This window comes from Lycorma delicatula, chromosome 1 (assembly GCF_047948215.1).
Source record: "Lycorma delicatula isolate Av1 chromosome 1, ASM4794821v1, whole genome shotgun sequence".
Taxonomy (NCBI): Eukaryota; Metazoa; Arthropoda; class Insecta; order Hemiptera; family Fulgoridae; genus Lycorma; species Lycorma delicatula.
Window position 1 is genome coordinate 33,368,027 of NC_134455.1, and position 25,835 is coordinate 33,393,861.

The 25,835-nt window shown below is 32.1% G+C and overlaps 2 protein-coding genes across 2 annotated transcripts in view; one reads left to right on the top strand and one right to left on the bottom strand.

Moving 5' to 3' along the window:
• The window catches only part of LOC142317301 (prostatic acid phosphatase-like), a 106,076-nt gene extending 99,598 nt beyond the window's left edge, over window positions 1–6,478 (bottom strand). Inside the window, exon 1 of the mRNA XM_075353738.1 lies at window positions 6,108–6,478. Within this exon, the coding sequence (XP_075209853.1) occupies window positions 6,108–6,224 (117 nt within the window). The 5' untranslated portion in view covers window positions 6,225–6,478. The remainder of the gene's footprint in view (window positions 1–6,107) is intronic.
• Window positions 6,479–6,654: 176 nt separating this feature from the next.
• Window positions 6,655–24,272, top strand: LOC142317309 (COMM domain-containing protein 3). The gene is made up of 3 exons (XM_075353750.1): window positions 6,655–7,055; window positions 13,452–13,723; window positions 24,009–24,272. The coding sequence occupies exons 1-3, from the start codon at window positions 6,920–6,922 to the stop codon at window positions 24,201–24,203; spliced, it is 603 nt and encodes a 200-aa protein (XP_075209865.1). The 5' UTR covers window positions 6,655–6,919; the 3' UTR covers window positions 24,204–24,272.
• The last annotated feature ends 1,563 nt before the right edge of the window (window positions 24,273–25,835 follow it).

Genomic DNA, 25,835 nt, shown 5'->3' on the forward strand with positions numbered 1-25,835 from the left:
AAAAAACCTATCACCTGATACAGTACCTCCAGCCTCCGAGACATCCAAATCCCCAACAACATCTCTAGGTCTCTTTGTGGATGTGGAAGTGGATGAAGTGCCAGAAGAAGCTAAGCACTTTCTGATAGACTTAGGCACTAAAACTAAAAAACCCCAGATAATTTTTGATAAGCAATCTGCAAACAGGTTTTTATAAATAAAAGTTTTTTCTATGGCTAGAAATATTATTAAGTGGAATGTTTGGGGTATCTGTTCTCACCATGAGGATATAGAAAACTTAATAAAGGAAGAAAATCCTTTAGTTCTGTGTCTGTAGGAGACTTAGCTGTGTCCCCAGGATGATGTGTCCTTTTGCAGTTACATCTATAAAAGATATGACTATAAACTGAGGGCAGAGGATGAGATGTGGCTGTTTTCCTGAAGGAAATCGTTATAGCTACCCATGTCCTGCTATTGATAAACGTCCTGCAGTCTCATTGCAAACATTGGCATCATTTAAAATGAATATCTGCAACTTATATATTCCTCCAAATTCTGATATCAGCGAGGATGATTTATCCAGTCTGTTTTACCAAATTCCTACACCTTGCCTAATAACTGGCGATTTCAAAGCCCATCATCATGTACTTGTCAAGACAGTACAGTTTATTGATGAGGCAGGACTTAGATCTCTGCTTACTGAACAATGGACGGATCATGCATGTCATCTCTTCATCAAGTTCATCTTCGTGCATCAATCTGTCGTGTTCAGCAAAGTTACTTCCACGTCTTGCCTGGTACATTTCCAAAAACTTCTTTGAAAGCGATCATAGACCAGTTGTATCTCACTCAGTAATTATTACCTGCCTCAGAGTCAGCCACACAGTTGGATAGTTCAGATGGCAAACTGGATCCGGCACAAGTTTTCCTTCGGCCAATATAAAAAAGGGGGCGAAAGACCCTGTAGATCTTTATTTTTTTTTTAGTTTATTTTTCTATTTTTTGATACTAAATTTTGTTGTAGCACAATCCACCAACTTGCCAAGTTTACACACCAGATTCACGATAGAGCAAATGAATTCACCCCTTTGTCATCCAGAAAGCCCAGGCAGCCTGCAGTTCCTTGGTGGGATGAAGACTGCAGGTGTGTACAAAGAGATTGGCATAGACTCTACGTAATTTCAATTGAAGACGCGAGGACTGTTTCCCATCAAGTGTTTCGGTGTGCTAAACCTAAATCATGGCTGAATTACAAGGTCTATAAATAAAGTAATGAGACTGGTTCATAAAAACTTTTTATTTACAATCCAATTATACATGGACTATATCACCTTTGAAATAGTTCCCTTGGGAAGCCACGTGATGCCTCAAATGGTTTCCCACTCTTCATAGCAGTGTTGGAACTCAGAAACTGGAATATCCTTCAGATGGTCGATTATATATTTTTTTTATGTTTTCTACTGTTCCAAAATGGTGTCCCTTTTCAGGTGTTTTGTTAAAGTCGGGAACAGGAAAAAGTCGCAGGGACTTAAGTCAGGTGAATGCTGATTGAGAAAATTCAGGAATATTTTTCTTTGCCAAAAATTTATTAATTGAGAGTGTAGTGTGAGAAGGTGCATTTTCATGATGCAGCATCCGGTTACATTATCTTTGATGGCTGGTCTCACACGGGCAACTCTTTTCCGCAGTCTTTCAAGAATTTCTTGGTAAACATATTCATTTACAGTCCATCCTGTAGGCAAAAACTCCTTAAGGACAATGGCATTACTATCAAAGAAACAAATTAGCATGGTTTTGATTTTTGATTTGCTCATTTTTGTTTTTTTTTGGGTGTGGTGAGTTTGAAGTGTGCCATTCCTTGCTTTGGCGTTTTGTTTTTGGGTCGTACTCAAATATCCAAGATTCATCACCAGTAATAACATTTTTTTTTAAATTAGGATCAGTTTCAATTCGTCCTAGAAGATCATGGCATAGTTCCACCCTGATGTTTTTCTGTTCAACAGTGATGTTTTTAGGACCAATTTTGCACAAACTTTTTTCATGTTCAATTCGTATGTCAAAATTCAACTGTTCTGCAATCATTCTGACAGTTAATCATTGGGCATACTGTATCAAGTTTCTGATTTGTTTAACATTGTCATCACTTTTTGACATTAACAGTCTTCAAGAGCGTGGATCGTCCGCAACTGATTTCCAGCCATTTGAAAATGCTTAAAAGCACTAAAAACTTGGACTCGTTACAGAGCATCATCTCCATATGCCCTTTTCAATTTTGAAAAAGTTTCAGTAGAATTCTCACCAAGCTTAATACAAAACTTGATTGCACAATGTTGCTCATAATTAGTAGCACTCATTTTTATAACGCACAATAAAATTCATTTCACAAAAAGTTTGTTTATGTTTCACGTGTCAACAACAGACTAAAAATATTAATACCTAATATAAATCAGCTGTTCACATAGCCAACCATATGTGTACTAGAAACTTTACAGTGTTGCCACTTTGGTGGCCAAAAAACTAGTCTCATTACTTTATTTACATACCTCGTACATCAAATCCATTTCTCAGACACCATCATTTGCTGTATGGAGAAAGGTTGGAATCATGTGTAGATCAGTACAGTCACAGCAGATGATTTTTGCCTGCAAAGTGGCGAAAACCTTGTTACTGCACCAGTTGATATAGTGATCCCATTTGGTTGTTTAGGGCAGTTTCTCTTACATCATTGTACTGCACTGAGTTTGTGAGATATAAGTTGCATGCAGAAAATATTACGTTCATGATTGGAGACTAGCATAATGAATTAAACATACCCTTTTCTCATAATGGAATAAGGTATGCCCTGAATAATTCTCATGATACTTCCCCTGGAAATGATAACATCAGGCTCAGTATGTTATCACATCTCCCATACAGTGTAGTACGACATCTTTTGTGCATCTATAATAAATTTCCTCAGACCAGTTATTTCCAAATTCTTAGTCAGAGGCACTGGTTATCTCCATACTGAAACCTAGTAAAGATAAAACATGCCCTACAAGTTATCGCCCATATCCTTGACCAGTACCCTGTGCAAGATGATGAGATGAATAGTAAACCTTGTAGTCTAGTGTGATACCTTTAGAGAAACACCCTAATTGTCCCAAAATCAGAGGTTTCCAACAGGGTAGATCGTCTACTGATCACATAGTTGCCCTGGAAGCTGCTGTTCAAAACGCCTTTTTATATCGCCAATGTCTGGCTGTTTTTTTTTTATTTACAAAAGGCGTATGACACCGCAAGGAGGAAAGAAATCCTAAATGTATTTCATGGATGGGGCGTACAAGGTAATCTCCTCGCATTTATCAGGAGCTATCTCAGTAGTCGGTCCTTTTGAGTTGGAATGACAGTACCTGAAGGTTTCACACTAGAAAATTCAGTACCTCAGGGAAGTGTTATAAGTATTACTTAGTTTGCCATAGCCATCATAAATAATATAACAAACTGTATGCAAAAACCGGTTATGTGTTCTTTAGTTATAGATGATTTTACTATTTATGTTTAAATATCTAGACATTAATAGCAGTAAACGTTAGCTACTGGTGAGAAGATGCTTCATAACACAATAACCTGCTCAGAATCATGGTGTAAATTTAGTGGACTCATGTTTTCTGTGGAAAAAACCAAATGCATTTGCTTTTGCCGGTTGAGGGAGCTTGTTGACCCTCAAATTTATTCACATGGTAAACCCCAGTTAGGCATGCATGTGGGTTAGATTTCTAGGAATGTGGTTAGACCAACAACTAACATGGGTAACACATTTGAAGGAGCTGAAGATAAAGTGTCTAAAAATGTTAGACATGCTAAGGTTCTATCTAATACCTATTGAAGGAGCTGATCGCATATGTTGCGCTCCTACCAAGCTGTACTCTGTTCCTGATTAGACTACAGCTGCATGGCTTATTCGTCCGCACTAAAAATGCTTGATGTAGTCTATCATTCGTTCATCTGTCTTGCCACAGGTGCTTTTTGCTCAAGCCCTGAGGTAAGTCTGCTGTGCCGAGGTAAAGTGCTGACCCATCTCTTTGTTAACAGACAGAAGCAAATAATATGCTCCTAACATGGCTTGCCTTAACACGCAACCAACTCATCCAACCTTTGATACGGTATTCTCAAACCAGCATGCTAATCAATGTCAGGAACAACCGAGATCTACTCCTCAGCTAGGTATTAGAGCTCAATGCTTCTTCTCAGTTCTAAATATACAAATACCTCCAGTCCTTACCATTGTTCTATGGTATTACCCATCTTGGCAGCCTGCTCTCATTAATTACTGGCAGATACTCTTAAACAGATTTGAAAACTAGATTGTGGATACCAGTGTTCTTTGGTGGTTGGGTTTCAATTAACCACACGTCTCAGGAATGGTGACCTGAGACTGGACTAGACTACACATTTCATTTATATTCACACATATCATCCTCACTAATCCTCTAAGGTAATACCATACGGTGGTTCCAGAAGCTAAACAGAAAAAGAGTTCACATTACCTCCATTATTAAATAATCCTCTTGGGTGTAAATATACACCCTATACCCAAGAGGATCTTGGGCATCTGTATCCTTCCTTCCCCCTTCAAATGGAACATAACAGACTACCTTTTTCAACTGATGAGCATTGTTTTATCAAATTGGTACACTTGATTAAAATGGATTTATGATGAGCAATGGAGAACCCTTCAATAGGAGAATCAAGATACTTTCTCACACTAATAGATTGTAGCAGATACACAATATAGTTTGTAAAAGAAAAATTTGAAGCCAAATTCTTAATACAAAAAACTAATTGAAAACCAAAGGATAAAAAAATAATGTTTATTAGAGTAAGGATAGAAGTTTATTAGATGGTGCAAATTTGTTAATCACTTTTCTCTCAAAGATGACTATGTGACAAAGATGACACCTTCAAAATATTTGTTTAAACCAAACCTTCAAAACAGAAAAGAAATTCCATCATAACTGATGATTCTTTCAACTGCAAAACACCTCATCACCTAACAAAACACAAACAGGTGGTTTTTTCACAAATTACATCACCAGTTACACCCTATGTCAGCTGAAAACTATATTGAAGTACTCAACACCCATGAAATATCTGTCAATCTAAATGAATTTGCATCTATACTGTTTAACAAAATGTTACAAGAAATACAAAACAATAACAAACACACCTACTGAAAAAATTTATTTGTCTGCAATTATACAGAATTTCCACAAAAAAAGAAAATATTATTGTCCTGCTTTTGAAATTAAAAAAATACATCAATTAAAACGGAAACTTATGAGTAAAAAAATTAAATTACAATTATAGTAATAAACATACTGGGTAAACATATTCACCCACAGAAGTAAACATCACACAAGCTTTGTGTACATCAAAATCAACCTCTATTAATCATCATACATTCATGAAAATTGACCCCTAAAATGCATATATTCCCATATACACAGATTATCACACGAGAATTTTTAAACCTATTAAATAAATAAAAAGAAACATACTAAATGAAAAACTGCAATGCAAATCAAAATATGGTCAATATTGTCCACTAGCTGAACAGATCTTCAATACCACTGAGGAAGGGTTGGATTAATCACAAAATGATTATTGTAAGTATATTTTAAGGTTTTAGGAATTCAGTCAGAAATTTTATTATTTGATATAACGGCAAACCTTATTTCAGCATATCGGTCAATGAATTTTAAAAACTATTACATTTTAGAAAATAAGTATATTTAGATTATATCAACTAAAACTAGAGTACACAGCCAAAGCTGGTAAATGTTCACTATAACATAAACAAAACTAAATCTGTTCACTAATAGCACTCCCTAGTATCTTCAACAAAATAATGAAGTTAATAAAATATAAATAACATTATAATTTAAATTATGTGGGGAATGAGTCCTACATACAGAATAGCAGACTGATGTTCCAGTTAAATACAGAATTAAGTAATTAAGAACTAAACTACTGTGCATATAAATAAATTATAGATTATTTTAACAATTAATTTGTTCAATTTCTACTGAAACACAGAATTAAATTAATAAATCATTCATAAACATCCACATTAAAACAACACTTACCACGTTTGCTGCTACAATAGTTCCCAACTTATCATCGTCATTACTAACAGTTTGCTTTGTGAACACAAATGCAAGGCTAAAATGGAAAAATATTAAACCATGATTTTGAAATCTCATATTTGACAGTCATATACTTCAGTCATTCAACAATGAAGAAATTTTATTTCAGTATTTACTCCCGCTTAGAAAACGAAACGTCACAAATTCTAAAATAATCCAATGTTAAGATACTGTCACAAGAATTACACCAACAACCTCTCAATACACGGACGCACAGTTGTACGTAAGACAACAGAATAATTTGTACGAAGTCAGACTTATTACATTCGTTCTCACATCGTTCACATAGCCTGTTGGATGACAATACTGAAGTCGTGTAATTTTAATTTTTCACTATTAGAAAGATTGTTTTATTATCTAATAAAATAATACACAAATAATAGTTTAAAATTAATGTATTTATTTAACCACTAAAACGATACTTAATAATCAATAATTTTGATACTGAAATAAATTTCTTCAAATAGAAATAGTATTCATGTGACACCAGGAGCGCTGATCATATGTGTTAATTTGTACTTGTGTTTTAGGTTAAATAAAATAAATTAATGTTCTTGCGGATGTGTATCTTTTATTTTAACTATATTCTTTGTTAATAGTGTATTATTAAAAGCATCTGATACCGATCCTATTGTTAGTTATCAATGAATAGCGTGTGTAGTTTATTTTTAATTTACCTTTTGCTTTAAGAATAACATAACCTAAATTAATTCCATTTTTTGTGTGTAATGTAAGATATTGGATATCCTGAAATGCAATTGTCTCAACGAGTTGGTATTGGTCTGAAACGGCTAGGAAATCAGAATTTAATTTCTGATGACAGCTTTAAAAAGCTTGTTGATGCAGCACCAGAAGTAATTTTAAAAACAAAGAATAGCAGCAAGATAAGTAAGTACGAATTCTTTTGAAGGTAGATTCCTGTAGTCATTTATAAGATTGCAGATAAAAACACCATACAGCTAAATAATTGTGCAAATACTGCTAATGTAGCATCTGCTCATGGACTGGAAAGGAAGAATACTTCCAACAATTTAAAACTGTAGTCAGAATTTTTATTTTATTATGAAAAGTTTATTCTCTTTAATCCCTTTTATGTAGGTTATCTGATTCATGAAACTTGTTTGTTATTAAAATTCTGTAATTACCATATTTCTCTTTACAATTTGGAAGTTGAAATTTATTATTTATTTTTCACTGCTGTTTGAAAAATAAATAGCAAATCAAAACCATTAACATAAAAATCCCTGTGATCAGAATTGGTTGCCAACAGATTTGCATTGGAAGAGCTATATACACTCGTCCAAATCCTTGGCACCCACCAAATTGTTGAAGTTAGCTAGTTTGTAAAACATGAACATTTTTTCATTAAATTGAGAAGAAATTAGAAAGCATCTCACTTTCTTAGTAGGTCTTTAAAAAAGAACATATTGGCCTTGTTTAGTGTTTAGTGTGCAATCATTTAAATAGTTAATATCTTCTTTTTTTTATTTAACCAAATACAAGTTCAGAACGGATTTGCATCTGAAAGGTCACCATTAGTCACAAAACCGATTGCTAATTGACTTAGAGTACTGATAATGCAATGTGGACCTTGCGCAGGTCACCGCTGTCCAAACCTGGTTTCTGACATTTAGATCTTGTGTTTTTCTGATCCTAATTACATTTACCAAGGTATATTAAAGTATTAAAAAAATTGAAATTTTTATGTAGTTGCTCAGAATTACAAATCTTTATATTTAACTTTGTTAAGTTTTGTTTTATTTCAGTAAATAGAAGAATTTAATGTTGCACTTCTGTACTCTGTATTTACTATGTTTTTTGTAATTAACCAAAGTTAATTATGTCCCCATATTCACTTCACTTAAGTCAAATCGTGACCTAACAAGTAATGCATTCCTCGCATCACTTCTCTTGATTTTACTTTTGTAATCATTATGTTCCAGATTCCACAACAGTTTTCTCCATATAATTCAATTTTTGCTAAAGAGTCTGCTTTATTATACTACATGATAAAAAAAAATTCAATTTGTATTGTATTGTATTTCTATGAGGATGGATGATAGAATTGGGTGATTTTGTATGATTAAACTTGCACATGAATATATGGGTCAATCCATTTGCAGTGACCCAAGGGTAGTGCTTGACCAATTCAAAAAAAAATTTAACTTATACACTCGTTTCCTACATATCTCAGAACCTTAAAATTATTTTTTTAATTTTTTTTTGTATAAGCACCTTACCTGTGGTGGCCATTTTTGTTATAGTGCGCACCTATTTTTGTGATTGTAAGAGTTTGTGGAAAAAATCATAACTAAAAAATTTATTGGTCCTGGAAGGATGAAAGACAAAAAGCAATTTATTCATTTTCTTAAGGTAAAAGATTGGTCCAGTGGTTTGTTTACCTATCTCTCTTCTTTCTATGAGAAAATTATCAATAAAGTTAAACATGAAAAACGGTGAAATTTCACTTTTGGTAATTTTTTTCAAGAGGCATGATACACAGTTTAAATTATTTTTTTATATGTAGGTATATGATATTAGTTTTACCGTAGATAATATTAATGGTGATATACTTACCCCTAAATTATTATGAATTTTTTGAAAACTAATTTTTCTTTTTTAAATTTAAATTTTGACTTCAAATAACTTTGATGGGGCTGGTGATAAAAATCTCAAATTTGCACAACTTACATTGTTTTTGTAGATGTTTATGACAAATAAAAACGTTTGTTGTGTATTGTACTAATAAAAAAGTTATACTCTCAAAAATCATTAAAAACTGTTATCTAGACTGTTATTAAAATCATTAAACCATTCAACTTCAGTGTTCATGTTGTAACAGGCACACAAGTCATTTCCAGTTATCAGGAAAATTCATGTTGCAACAAGCTCCTTTATGCTTGTTGCGTCATTTAGCTTTGCAGTTATAGACCGATTAGTCTGACATTAGTCAGTGATCTATTCACATCTTTACTGAGTGTCTCAAATTTCAACCTGTATTTGGAAATGCTTATTAAATAAATAAGTTTTACTTAATATTATATTTGGACATTTTAAGATCTGTTAAATTTTTACATTATTTTCAAGTAATTTCACATAAAACAATGGAAGAACAATTTTCCATAGAAATGTATGTGAATAAAGAGTGTCATAAAACAGTGTATGGTACAGTGTCAAAAGAACTCATTAAAATTTGTGAATTTTAATGATGAAAACCAACAACTTATTTTTTTACGTGTTAATTCACATGTCAGTAGTATTTGTAAATATCATGAAAAAAGGTTTTTGTAAAAATTCAGTCGCCTGTATGGACAGTTCTGTTGGTGACCCTTTGAGAATTTTGTAAAAAACAGTTAAGAAAAACTGAAGAACCAAACTCTTAAAGAACTCATTTTTCCAAATTTAAATTTAGTTCCTGGAAAGTCTCTTTCTGTTGAATGTTTCAAAAGTATTTTTGAAAAACAAAGAACTATGTGAATGTTAAGACAAAGAGCACAGTACATTGACCCACATCATAATATTGAACAATTGGATGCTACTTGTAGCATTTTGGGTGTATCATCTCCATCAAAATTGAAAAAATTAAGCATGGATCGAAGGCCATCAGCATTAAAATGTAAATTAAATAAGGTATCTGAAAAAATTAAAAAAGAATCTTGTATTGTGTTATGACTCAAAAGTTTCTGAAAATAAAAATCCAGCTCAATCTTCTGCTCATGAATGTGATGATCTTATTTTAAAACTAAAAGAAAAATGTGTTCTTGCTTCTAAAGAAGATAAGGTTAAAATTATCAGTTTACTTCCCCAAACTTGTACCAGATCTAAATTAATATGAGTTCAATGTGCCTGAGCATCTGGTTAGACTTACTAGAGAATTAGTTAATGAGCAAGGCATTCTACCAGAGTTAGGTAAAAGACATAAAACAGAATTAGTAATGACACAATTAAAGAAGTTGTGTTATTTTATGAAGATGACAATAATACTAGGTTGTGTCCTGGTAAAAAGGATTGTGTTACCACATGTTTTGATGTCAAAGTGCATAACCAAAAGCACCTTGTTCTGATAAACTTAACGTGTATGTAGTTTTTTAAGAAGAAAAAATCAGTATTAGGTGAAGAAGAATGTTTGGTGTTGGCAGACTCTGCAGAAAACCTTTCATTTCTTGTTTAAAATGAGATACAAAGCTTCCACTGGGTCAACAGTCAAGCCACAGTTCACCATTTTGTGTTCTTTTTCTAGGAAAATGATGTATTACAACACAAAAGTGTTTATAGTGTGTGATCGCTTGAAGCACAATACAGCAACATTTTATTCTTTTCAAAAACTTTTACAGACCATATCAAGGAAGTACATCAGAACATTAAAAAACTCATCTTACTGATGGTGCTTCAACTCGATATAAAAATAAAAAGAATTTTGCCAATTTGTACAGTCACAAAAAGGACTTTGACCTTGAAGCTGAATGGCACTTCTTTGGATCATTCCATGGGAAAAATGCCTATGATGGTATGAGAGGAACAACAAAACTAGAGGTGGCAGACCATTAAACAGTCAGATAGTAAACGTTGATGAAATGTACAAATTTTGTAATCACAAGCTGAAAAACATAAAGTATTTTTTGATTAAATCAGATGAAATAGCTAAGATTTCAGAAACTCTAAAAAACCGTTTTGACAGCTGTGAAAGTGTTGTTGGTAACTAGATGCTACCACAAATATGTTCCTGTATCAGAAGGCAGTGTAATATGTTGCTCTAATTCAGACTCCAAGGACCATGAAGACCATCCTGTGTGAAGTATTGTATCACATCACATAAGGAAAAAGACTCTATTGTTTGTGTGTATGATGATCAGTAATGGATAGAAGCGGTAGATATTAGCCTCGAAAATGACGATGTACAGGTTAATTTTTTCCAACCAGCCTGACCATGTACATCATTTTCAAAGTATCAACAAGACAGTGTGGGACTGATCTGCAAAGTCCTGAGAAAGTTGACATCACTTGAACTAACTACAGTGACAGATCCTCACACAATTTCAAGAGAATTATCAGAAGAGATATCACAGCTATTAGTAGCTTAATTAGCTAATTAGCTAATTATTTATTTTGCATAACCAACCAAACTTTCATTGCTACAAAAACAGGCTATTTCATTGAAGAATAATTAAAATTTTGCTACAATTTATTTTTTCTTCATTAGTCTTTACAAAAATAAACCAATATAAAAATAAAAATGAATTCTTGAAAAAAGATGTAGGCTACTAATTGAAATCTCAGTTTGGGTAAGTTTTACAAGCATTTTTGATCAGAATTGTATTAGGTTACTGTTATTGGTTAAGTTATCATTAAATTATGACTTATAAATTATAAACAAATAGGGACCTAATATAAACCATTTAACGTGCAAAGACAAGAAACCCCCTTGGTGCAGTTATTTACAAGTCAAAATGGTATAGCTTTTAACATGTTTTTCATGATTTTTGAGAGGTTTTTTTATTAGTACAATATACAAGAAACCTTTTTATTTGCCATAAACATCTACAAAAACATTGCAAGTTGTGCAAATTTGAGATTTTTATCACCAGCCCCATCAGAGTTATTTGAAGCCAAAATTTGAATTTTTTTTTTAAATTCATAAAAATTTAGGGGTAAGTATATCACCATTAATATTATTTATGGTAAAACTACTAACATATACCTACATATAAAAATAATTTTAATTGTGTATGCCATCCCTGCCTCCTGAAAAAAATTACCAAAATTTCACAGTTTTTCATGTTTAATTTCAACTTTATTGGTAATTTTCTCATAGAAAGAGGAGAGATAGGTTAATAAACCGCTGGACCAATCTTTTACCTTGATGAAATGAATAAATTTCTTTTTGTCTTCCAGGACCAATAGTTTTTTAGTTTTGATTTTTTCCATAAACCTTTTTCTGTAAATCACAAAAAGAGGTGTGCGTACCGTAACAAAAATTGCTGCCACAGGTAAACTGATTAAATAAAAACTTTTAAAAAGAATAGTTTTAAGGTCCTGAGATTTGTAGTATATGAAAGTGGGTACGTTTCATTTTTTTTGAATTGGTCAAGCAACCAGCTTATGTTTTTTTGGTCAAATGGATTGACCCATATATAAATGTATATTTAAATTCTATTAAATAAACCACCAAGTACAGAACATTAGATAATACATATCTTACCTTAATTTTTCATGAAAATACTTTTGCAGGATACTTTAATGAAAAATTAAAATAAGGTATCTCTTATAACAATATTGTGTATGTTTGGAATATTACCTAAAATTCTAATCATTAAAATACAGAATACAAAACGTTTTTGTTCTTTGTACCTTTTTTACTACCCCCTTTTTTGGCAAACACAATGAGCGTAAGTAATTAACAATAACATATCTGTTTACACCTGGCAATTTGGAAATTGCTGGCTGAGAGCTGGCAACCAATTTTTTTTTTACATTCTTCACATAAAATATAGTTACAATTCGTTAAAATGAATTAATTACAATATATTTAATTAAATGCAATTGCGGCTAATTTTTTGTAGGCAACCCGGCAGTAATGTATTAAATTATCATTAATCATTCATTTAAATCGAGTTTTATTAAAAAAACAGATACCTGCAGAAATCAGCTGCCAGATCTTAAACTATAAAAAGAAACAGCAGTAGACTAAATTCAAGTAGACATTATTTCAAGTTTATTTTTGTTGAAGTTTGATTCCATTCTGTATAATGAAATGTAAACGTAGTCTTCTCTGCATTTCCAAATAACATGTATGTTCCTGTATTCTTCTTAACCTAACTATCTTCACAATTAGTAGCACTTAAGGAAATTGTACCTTAGGGTTCTTTCCAATCTCATAGATTCCACATACTATTCTGTATAATATATTCACTCTTGCTTCTTCTACATATGAAATTAATTCTCCTGCTATATTATTACCATTTGCCACTGAAGCATAGAGCTGTGATGAAGAACCAACCATTCGTGGCAAATTGCAGACTGACTATTAAAAAAATTCCATTCAGTTGTGATGATATTTATTTCCCTCTACAGTACACAATCAAGTAGGAGGCATTACTTGAGGTTTAACTGTAACCTATATTCAAATATCAAATGTTGTTCTAAGGTGAGTTCTACATCCTTATACGTTTTTAAATCAGAGCGTAGTTTTGGACTGAGAGTTTTGAACTCCAAAAATTAAAGAAGTTAATTATGCAAATGTAACCGACAATGTTTGTTTTTTGTTGAAGCTTTTCTTTGTTTCAGATTTAAATGAATTATGTGCATCAAAAGGTGATGTGGTGAAGGAAAGCTTTTCTTCTCTTCTTATTTTACTTGTAGAATCAGCTCGCCATGATTTGGATAGTAAAGTTCTTATAGCAACTTTAGAAAATTATAATTTTAATCCTGATCGTTTGAATAAAATTGCAATTGTTTATGACAATAAAAAACTTGAATTTAAAAGAATGTTGCTGCAAATAAAAAAACATTTACCATATGTTATCGATGTAAACTGGAGACTAGATTTCTGCATAAGAGTATGTACTTTTGTACTTTATGATCATTATTTATTTATTTTTATCTTCTACAGTTAAGTTTTGCTGTAACTTTATTATTAATGTGTAGATTTGGCTGTATTGTTTTTATAAATTTGTTTAAATGACTCGGCTGTGTGTACTATGTCCAAAGAGCAATTGATTTGTAGTTACCCAGTATTATGTTGACTAAGGGAAGTGGCAGATAGCTTAAAAAGTATACCTTTAAGCATTCCTCCGCAGAAATACATCTCATTACTTTGTCTGACCTGCTAATTAGATCTTTTACTAGGTTAGTAAAATATTAAAGAATGGACTATTTATTGGTAAATAATTTTTGAAATCATAATTTTGTATTGGAAAATTCAGTAATAGCATGTGATTATATTGCAATCTGTTTACCTATACCTGCATGCAATTTAATTCCATTTCTCACAGTATTAACTCCTGTTACCTACACAATCCTGAAGTAGTAACAGTGTGAAATCACAAATTGTGTTTTTTCTTGAATGCCAGATTTGGAATCAAACTAATAATCAAAACTGTGGTCAGGAATGGGAAGTGTACTTCTCAAAATTCTAAATTCACTCAGTAGTGTTGATTTGAAACCAGTTTAATATGTATTTACATACTGCTTTGCCAGTATAAGTGTGGGCACATTAATAGTTAAGATACACATATGTAATTTTAAATAACATATTTACGAGCAGTAAAGTTTTACTTGCTTTTTATAATCTGCTCAGAATCATCTCAATTAGTAGCAGATTTTGAATTTTTACATTTACCAGTTGTGTAAATATGAAACCGGAATTTTTGTATAGAGAATACATGTTTGTTATATGAAAATGATAAAAAATATTTTATTCAAAATATTTTCCATTGCTAGCTATACATTTTTCCCATCTCTGACCATTTATGAATGCCACACCAATAAAACGAGGCAAACCAGTCATCAGGCCATTTTCGTACATTTTCATAAGAAGTGAAGCGCTGTTCAGCAAGTGCGTACCAATCAATGCAAATAAATAGTAGTCTGACAGAGCCATATCTGGTGAGTTAGCTGCACGCGAAAGTATTTCCTAACTGAACACCTCAATCATTTCCTTGACCAGTTTTGCTTTGTGTGATTGTGCATTATCATGAAGCAAAATCACTTTGTGTTACCTTTTTTATATTCTTTCACTGCGTGAAAAACAACTCTTAGGATTCTCTAAATATATCCAAACATATTATAATTCAATAGAGAAATGACTTTCTTTTGTACTTGGCGAGCAGCATTTCGTAAGTGGTTTTTTGGTTTTCTTGCTGTCTTTCATTCAGTTCATATGGAACCCATTTTCCCATCTTCTGGATCTTTCCCATGGCTTTCAAACGTATGGAGATGGCTTCTCGTGTACTATTTAATTGATCCGTGAGTTGTTGTTACCTTTGAGCATCATCCTCATCCAAAAATGCTTGCAATTTGCCGTCTTCAAATTTTTTCAGTGGTCTTCCACGTTCGTTTCTCACGTCAAAATTGTTACTTTTGAATTTTTTAAACCATTCAAAGCACTGTGATTTACCAAGAGCATGCTTATTGTAAGCTTCAACAAGCATTCAATGCAATTCTGCAGCAGTTTTCTTTAAATGGTAACAGAAAATCAATGCTGTTCACAAATCGTAGTTTGTAAGTACAAAACTCTACATGTTCAACGCATAATTAAAACTATGCTGTTGTGTGAAACTTGTATTGTTGTGAGTTGAAAATCTTTGTCAGCTGTCAAAGAAAGAAAATGGCGCCAATGATGCGGTTTGATAGTAACTACATTTACAGCTAGGGCCATCTATGGGCAAATTCCGGTTTCATATTTACACACCTGGTATGGGCCACTAAAGACTAATGTGCAAAAAAATTAAAATTGCTTCTAGCTTCAATGGAAGCTAATCTTCATTTCAAAGTTATTCCCTTGTGCGTAAACTGGAATATAGTGTTATTGCACAAGTATACATTGTACATAGCACTACCTCAATCACGGAATACCCACAAAACAAGAGTTTTTCAGAACTGTGAATAGATTGGATTATCTAGCATTATCTGAAACTCCTTCTAGTTTGTACTGACTGGGATCAACAAATCTTTTTTATCTTCATTCTTGTGAACAAAGAAATTACAGTTTATCAAATCTAGCCTATAATGATACTTGAAGATGACATTCATGTTATGATAACCATAAATTGTGTGGTCTTTTCAGCATACTCTAAACTGGAGCATTTCTGTAATATAACAATTTTCGTTTGGTAGATGTGTTTGGTTGGTCACATCCTTAAGCAATCATTGCGAAACATTATTCTACCATATAAGTTCAAATTAGCATTTTGGCCAGCTGGTACAATTTGTTTAAACAGTTCTCTTAATATGAAAAGAAAACAGTTGTTATGATATTCACCTGTCTAGCCTGTTCGGTTCTTTGCGAATCTGGGCATTCATTCTTGGCAATAGATGATGTTTAGCACAGGATGACACCATAACATCTGTGTTGCAGCTTTTATCACTAATTATGATCCCAGGATAAGAAGTTTTATCCTCTCATATTTTAAGATGAATGACAAAAATTTGGTTCAGACATAATAAATTATTACTTTTTTCACCAGCACTAATATACTGTGTGATTCAAGAAAGACTTCACAAATTTAAAAGCATATAAAATTTATTTAGATAACTTACATATTTGGTTGAGGTATCATTTCATAGCAAAACACATACAAGTTTTGACTCGTGTAGTTTATTAGTACCAAATTCGGCCACTAGTGCTGTCATCATGTTACTAAAAATGGATTCATTTAGTGGTGTGGAACGTGCACATGTTTGTTTTGGTTTTATGATTTGCAGTTAGCAACTGCAATTCTACGTAGTTATAGTTGAATTGCAATTCAACTGTAATTTGTAGAGAGGACGTTACGGACCTCCTATTACTCATACAATTTATTGTTGGCACTAAACTTTCTTTGAGATGGATGTTCTGTTAAACATCAAAATCACCAGGACGCCCACATGTTCCTTAAGCTGCTGTGGAACATCTAAGATAAAGCTTTGCACTTAGTCCAAAGAAATCAACTCTACATGCATCACATGAGATTGGCATTCCATAAACAACTTTGACGCATATTACGTAAACAGTTGCTCGGCTTTAGTTTTCAATAGGAATGATGGATAGAATTGCAGACAATGATGCATTTTTAGACAATGTAATTTTTAGTGATGAAGATATTTTTTAGTGATTCAGGGGCAAGATGAATACTGATAACTTCTGAATATAAGGTAATGAAAATCATCATGAAACTTTACAGCAGATTCATGATAGCCATAAGGTCAATGTTTTTTGTACTTTAAGCGAACAAAGAATGTATGGCCCATTCTTCCAGGAGGCAATTCTAAATGGAATCCTTCATCTGGATATGCTTTCAAAATTCTCTTAATTCCTCAATTAGATGATGATCAAGATGGACGCTATCTTAGATGTGACTATCAGCAAGGCAGGGTACCACTTCACTGCCACCTAAAAGTCTGAGATTTTCTTGATACTGGATTCCCAGGTTGGTGGATTAGTCGTGAAAGTCCAATTGCATGGCTACCACAATCCCCAAATTTGACCGTGCTAGATTTTTATGTGGGATTTCATTAGATCGAGTATGTATATTTTCTTTGCCTGCTGATGGGTTGTTTGTGCTAAGACTTTGAATTAATGTCGCAGTTGCAGAGGTAATGCCTGACTTGTAGACTGGAATGAAATCAACTTCATGTGGGATGTATGTCGCATTACAAATGAAAGCCATATTGAGCTAAATTGAACATTGGGTGACAAACTTGATGTATTTTTCTATGAAATGTGACTTTAACTGAATTTATAAGTTATTTCAATAAATTGTTACATAATTTTAACATTTTGAAGTCCTTTTTAAATCACCCAGTGTATACAGAGTGCAATGCAATGCACACTCATTCTTTGATCAGAATCCTTTTAAATATTGTATTTTGAATTTCACCTCAAGGCAAGAATGCCTTGAAGTCCATGAATGGTCTGATGTTGACTCATTTTGACAAGTTGTGCTAATTGAGGACCTTTCTGTACCGGGTGGCACTCGTCAATTGAGGTTGATCAAGTCATAGTGCCACTGAGCACCTAAAACTATGAATTTTATTTTTTATAATTAATGATTATTATTATTATCATTTAGCTTTTAGACAAAACAGAATTTTGATGGTGTATACTTGTCTTCAGATTAAAGTTTTAGAAAAATTATAACAAATTATGCAATTTTCAATTGTTCACTTTGCACCTCTTAAGCCAGAGCAAATCAGTTCTCTTTTAATCTTTCTGATCTCATTGATTCCTTTTCAAACAATTATTTACAAAATGTTTCTTGTTTTCATAGCATGAAAAAGTAGACCCCAAATATACAGTAACATCAAACTGAAATTTAAATACTCCATACGCACCTTGAACTTAAAAAAGTGAAGTAATAATTCAAGCTCATGAAACTTTGTGACTGGTATTCATTAAGAGGTATCATTTTGAATTTTTATATTTTTCAACAATCACACATACAGATGTTTTATTAAAAATTATCAACTAAAAACAATTCAATTTAAAAATAATATGAAGTGAAGATGTAATGATATACTCCCTAAGAGTACAAATAAATTGAAAATTCATTATAAATATAGTGAAAATTTTACAGAAGTTACTAAAGTTTTTTATATCTTCAATCATAATTCAGCACCGTCTTGTACAGCAATTGTAAAACATGTTGCTAAATTTGAAAAAACTAGAGTTATTGATCTAGAGGTGATTTAAGTATATCAATATAGTGGCAAGTTAGCTGTAAATATCTCTGCTGTTGCTGAAAGTGTCGCTCAAAACCCAAGTGACTAAAAAAAGACAGCTAACATTAGCCTACATCACATTTTGTATGAAGAGCTTTTACTAAATATTTACAAGGTGCAGCTGACAACAATTGCTGCCATAAACCATGCTGAACATATATTGGGTATTGGAAATGTAGACAGGTAACATAGATTTTTTAAAGAGAGCTACTTTTAGTGACGAGGTGTATTTCTTACTGAACAGGTTCATGAATAGACAGAACAAACCTGAATAAACAGAATAATTATGGTATGTGTGAAACTAATAAAACCTAGAATAATTGTCAAGCAATTTCTATTCACAATGAATGTGATTGAGGTACAACTTTTGGACTTTACTTTTTTTGAAAATGCTTACAATCAAATCAGAAGTTTCTATGATTACAGTCAATGCAGGGCATTACTGTGTCTACCTCAATATAAGACCTCATATATGTATATTATTTTTTAAAATCAATTCTTTTAAGAATCATACTCTGTACTATATACAATATAGGATATCTTACCTTATTCTATTATATATGCAGGAGTGCTTTCACGATTTACTCACATCATCAGCTGCATTACATATTCATATATTCATCATCTCAAATTACATTACAAACTGCACAAAATATAAAAAGCTATCGTGCATTTATTCATCTTATTTAAAATAAGAAACTTTTATTTTAAGAATTTAAACTTCTTTAATGTTTCTAGGAAAGGACAATCACTATTATTTTCAGTTTAATTTGATAATGTAACTTCATGAGTTTCAAAAACCAAATTATTGTTTACTTCCACCGTTTTAAGATGCTTTTGTTCTCAGTCAGACTTTCTGCTACCTCTTGAAGCAAAGAAAAGCTTCATTATGTCTCTTATCACGACTAAGAGACTGCAGCCCCACAATTTTATTACATGATGGTAAATACTAAATAAATTACCACAGGTATGCATACTTCCAGCTACCGTGACATAAGTGGTAGCATCTCAGCCTTTTATCCGGAGTTCCAAGGTTCAAATCCTGGTCAGGCATGGTATTATTTCACCCACTACGAAATTGGCATTTCATCACATTCGCTGAAGCAGTATCTATTGTGGTCCCAGATGCTAATAATAAAGAAAAGGTATGTATACCTAGGAAGAAAATTAGCAATAAACGAAATTGAATATAAAAAAATCATCTTTTATATTTCCATATTGAATTGAGGTATATAAATTCACCTTATTCATGAAGTATAAAGTAAACCTAACTTGTACTTTGTTGTGCAAACTGTACGAACAACAAAAAATTAAAACCAAACCTAGAGTAGTATCATTATTACTTTAAATTCATTATACTTAACAGATCCTTTGATTGTAAATAAGTAGAGACCAGATTATATGCATTTGCATATTAAGCCCATTCTCACTGGTTATTGCATATTTTTCTTAAAATATAGTGATGATGCATATTTTTGCTGTATTTACAATATTTTTCGGTAGGTGGCTAGTTAATAAATGAAAACTTACGTTGCAGCCGGCCAAACCTATTAACCACACCGGTCTTAAAGTGATCTTAGTGGCTGCGCGTCTATTGTTTTGGTAGGATAATATTATTATGAGGCCAAGTAAAACACAGACTCATGCGAAACAAAGACGGACAATACCGTTCTGTGTTGTACGTGTCTACTGCAGCACTCCTCTCACTAGGCAATTAAATTACACATGTTATTGTTGACACGCTCATTGATCCAGTTTAGTTTTTTATGTATTTGTACAAAGTTTAATGTGTACCATGCCTCTCGAAAAAAAAGTGTCTCTTCGTGGATAGCGACTATCCAGGAACATTCTCATACGACGGAAATGTTTTATATTGTCGAGTTTGAGAGAAAAATATTTCGTGCACAATAAAGTTTCAAATAGACCAGCATGTCAAGATAAGTCTTCATATTGCAGGATTCCAAAAGAAAGGCCCACAACAACATTTTATAACAGTAGCAAGTAGCATTGATTTCAATTCCAAAGGTAAACAAAAAAAAAACCACTTTAGCATGGATTTATGTGAAGTATTGCTTACATGTAATATTCCTCTTCACAGACTTACAGATTCTACCTTCAAAGATTTTCTGTGAAAATATTGTTTGAATAAAAATATACCAGATGAATCAACATTGCGTAAAAATTACGTACAGACAATATATCTGCATGTTCTGGAAGAAATACGCAATGAACTCAAGGTTAGCATTATTTGGATATCATCTGACTGAACTACCAACAGTTATGGTAGTTTTTTTTTTGTTTTTTTTTTTTTTTGTCTTCAGTCATTTGACTGGTTTGATGCAGCTCTCCAAGATTCCCTATCTAGTGCTAGTCGTTTCATTTCAGTATACCCTCTACATCCTACATCCCTAACAATTTGTTTTACATATTCCAAATGTGGCCTGCCTACACAATTTTTCCCTTCTACCTGTCCTTCCAAAATTAAAGCGACTATTCCAGGATGCCTTAGTATGTGGCCTATAAGTCTGTCTCTTCTTTTAACTATATTTTTCCAAATGCTTCTTTCTTCATCTATTTGCCGCAATACCTCCTCATTTGTCACTTTATCCACCCATCTGATTTTTAACATTCTCCTATAGCACCACATTTCAAAAGCTTCTAACCTTTTCTTCTCAGATACTCCGATTGTCCAAGTTTCACTTCCATATAAAGCGACACTCCAAACATACACTTTCAAAAATCTTTTCCTGACATTTAAATTAATTTTTGATGTAAACAACTTATATTTCTTACTGAAGGCTCGTTTAGTTAGCTTGTGCTATTCGGCATTTTATATCGCTCCTGCTTCGTCCATCTTTAGTAATTCTACTTCCCAAATAACAAAATTCTTCTACCTCCATAATCTTTTCTCCTCCTATTTTCACATTCAGTGGTCCATCTTTGTTATTTCTACTACATTTCATTACTTTTGTTTTGTTCTTGTTTATTTTCATGCGATAGTTCTTGCGTAGGACTTCATCTATGCCGTTCATTGTTTCTTCATTGTTATGGTAGTGTGAATTTAATTGTCTGTGCATTAAAATTAGAGCCTCCTTCTTCCTATTTGGTGGCCTGCAGAGACCTTGAGAAGACAAATCATTCTACGATCACCAGATTTGTGAATGAGGGTAGGTGTTATAAAAAAATATTTCCTGAATCTTCTGCAGTTGAAAATGTTTGTTTTTCTCAGATGCTGCTCCCTGTATGGTCAAGCCCTCCAAGTATTTTAACCCAATTTGATTCATGTGACGTGCTTAGCTCACGGAGTACATCGACTCGCTGAAGAAGTACAATCCATGTTTGGGAATGTAAATAAACTGATTTCATCAACAAAGAAAGTGTTTCTTAAAGCACCTGCTTGCAATCGTTGTTTAACAACGAACATTTTGAGGCCATCAGAGGTGTAGTAAACGACTTTGATAGTGCAGAAGCTATGGCATTTTGTCAGTCCAAGGAAGCATTTGACGATTCTAGTATAAAAAAAACATAGGTGTGATTAGCACTCATTTTTCCCACATACCTGCAAGTATTAAAAAGCTTGAAATTCAAGATTTGGCTTTACCTCAATTTATTCAGTTAATGAATAAAATTCGCCAAATGAACTCCGCATGGCCAGAGGTATTCTCATGTAAACTTAAAGAAAAAATTTGAAAACATTTTGAATAATAATCCAGGCTTTGAACCTTTGTGTCAATTTGATAGTTTTATTAATGGGACAGGTGAACTTTTGCAAAAAACAGTAAGTGCTAACATTGCACCCAAATTCAAATACTGCCAGTTACCTCAGTGGATGTGGAGTAATCCTTTCCCACTTATAAAAATATTTTGAGTGATCGAAGACACAATCTTACTACTGAAAATTTGGAACAGTACCTGATTGTTTATGTTTACAAAACTAACAAAATGTTAAATAATTGTTAATTATCGAATTCATCAATATGTTATTCAACTACTTATGCTGATTTTGAAATAAACTAAACATTACTATTTTTTTATTATTTAAAGTTGCATATTTTGAAACTTTTCATGCATATTTTAAGCATTTTTCATGCATATTTGCATGCAAATTTCAAGCTTTTTATGTTGTATATAATCCGGTTTCTATAAATAAGTTTATCTTAAACAGAAAACTTGGTATGTTTAAAAAGACAATTTCATTAAGTTTCTATTAAGAAAGGTTTCTCAGAAATTACTCACACTCTTACTGCATATAATAAGTAAGACCTTGTGCTGTGAAAATAGGAAATGAAAATTTTATAACATGAAAAATGCTATACCTGACAGTGATTGACTCAGAATCTCTATATGAAAGGACATTTTTAAATGAGACATTTTCATCATTTTTCTTTGTATGGCTGAAATTAATTTTCTCAGTTTTAAATTCTTGCCGTGAAAGATTGCTAATCTTAAAGAATACAGTAATTAATTCAGGTTACTTTCTATGTTAACCATTCTATTTTTAGATAACGGTCAGTTAATTGTTTTGATGATATTGCTCTTCATTCCTCTCTGCTCTGTGGTAATCTTTGAACCTCAGATTATTTACAAATTCCAACATTCTCAACTGTCTGTTTCATTTACTTCATTCTTTGTCCTCCACAGTTTTTATCTTATACTCATCTCTCTATTACTAAATTGTGTTGGCGGTTCATATATTAAAAATTCAAATTTGGATTTTTAATATATGAACCGCCAACGTTTTCATCTTGTTGCAAAGATTTTGTTAAAAATCTTTTCCTTTCCTCTTTCTCTTCAGGCTACTGATTTCAAATTTTATTGACCTATTTAATTTTCAACATCTTGTAACACCACATCTCAAAAGCCTCTGTTCTTTTTTCCCGCAATCCTTGTTTCATTATCATAAAGTACTATACAAATATTTTCAAGAATTTCTTTTTAATCTTAGGTTTATATTTTATATTAGACTTATTTTTATATAAAGATTCTAATTTTATGTTTCAGTTTGTATTATTTTGTCTTCCTTTTTAATGTACCTTATAACAAAATTCTTCCACTTCTGCTATATTGTGTACTGTCATAATATTTAATCCCACATTATGCTTCTTTCTATCAAATTTTATTACATTTGTTTTTATTTTATTTATTTTTATATTGAATTACTGTCCTAGGAATATATTTATAATAATTAATTTATTTTATTGAAATACATTGGCTAATGGTGCATGAGTTAATAATCATTTATCTACAATACCAAACCAAGTCAGCATCTATATTATCAAAAGCCTTTGTTTGTCAAATACATTTACAGGTCCTTCATTTTTTATTGTTAAGTTTTTTTATTGTGTATGGTATAAATATGCATCCATAAGTGCATGTTTATCTAATTTTTTTTTTAGTGCTAAATTATTTTTTCAATTTTTACAGTCAAGTGGTGAATACTATCCAGCTTGTCCGATATTTTTCATTCAGATAATTGCTGAAGCCTGTGGAAATAAATCCTCTGGTGAAATCATTGTAAAGAAGTTCAATTTTATGTGTTCGTTACAAGAACTACAAGAACTAGTAAGCAAATTAAGAGAAGCTACAAGACATGTTGAATCTATTGCTAATATAAAATAAATTGTATTTGTTTAACTGGTTTACCTTCTTATGTTCATTTCTCTGATATATATATATATACTTAGTCAATGATATTCTTATTAAACCTAATATTTCACCTTTCCATTCTGTTATTGTGTAAGTGATTAATTCATTTTATGATAAAATCTAAGTATTTTACTTATGAAATTCAGTATTGATTACCTAATGGTACAATAATAATTAATATAAACTTTGTGTTTAGTTACATGTACATTGACTTTAATTAAATTATATTTAATACTTACAACAAAATCAGCAAAAATTAATTTGATAGCTGTGTATGAAAATAATATTGAGTAATAAACTTATTTTAAAAGTTTAATTTGAAAAAAGGAATAAATACATTATTCAAAGTGTTGTCCATTGTTAGCTACTACTTTTTCCCATCATTTTGGTAAAAGACTGATTCCTCATCAGAAGAGCGATTCATCTTTTGAAACCGTCCATGAATTGATCCATTTTTTGGTATCTTCAAAAGAACTGAAGTGCTGGCCAGACAAGTGGTTCTGCATGGCTCAAAACAAGTGGAAATCAGAAGGAGCAACATCTGGTGAATATGGCGGTTGGGGTAGAACATCCTATCTGTACAGCTCTAGCATTTCCTTGACTGTTTAGTTGCATGTGGCCAAGCATTGTCATGTTGGAAAATCACTTTGTCTTGTTTATTCTGGTCATTTTTCTTTTAATCTCAGTTTTATTGAGAAATGTTAATGGTTTCACCAGGTTTTAGCAGCTTATAATAGAACTCGAATGATGGATATTTGGCTTAACTATTGATGTTGATGGTTGGCCAAGTTTGCAATATGATTTTTTTTCACTTGGGATTATTGTATCCATTCTTCATCTCCAGTGATGATATGCAAAAAAAAACCCTTATTTGCCATTGAAGCAGCAATTCATATCTGAGAAAATCCCTTTTTATGTTCTGTGACACCCAATTTCCTTGCTTTTGAACCATTCCCATCAACTTCAAACATTTAGAGACAGCCATTTCTGTCACAACTAATGCTTCTGCCAATTTTTAGGCATTCACCCAGCAATACTTAAAATTATTTCAGTTGGTCAACCAAAAAGGTTTGAAGACTCCTTATTTTCCAAATCAAAATTTCCACTTTTGAATCATCTAAACCTGTACTCCCAGTAAAAATCCACAGAACATAATAGCCATAAGCTTTGAACAGTAAACAAAGACTTTCAGCCGCCAATTTCTTCAAATGGAAAAAGGGTAACACTTCCCACAAATTGTGTTTTATTGGCACAAAACTTGACATATTCAAAGTGCAAAAAAAAATATGTTATTTACACTCTGGCCACATTTTGCAAACTGATTATTAAAACTTAGACAGGGTTATTATATGCAGTTGGCTTTAATATTAACCGAAACCATCAGGTGCTAATTATGCTAATTTTAAATCCTTTAAAATTAAGTTTAGTACCAAATAGATCCATGAAGTTTTTTTACTTAAAATATAAAAAGCTAATAAATGGCAAAAATTATACAATATTAATGGCAAATTTATCTTCATCTCCTCAAACCATCCAACCTCATATAAACCACACAGCTTCATTCATTTAAAGCACGATTCGGTTTTAGTAAACAAAATTGTCATA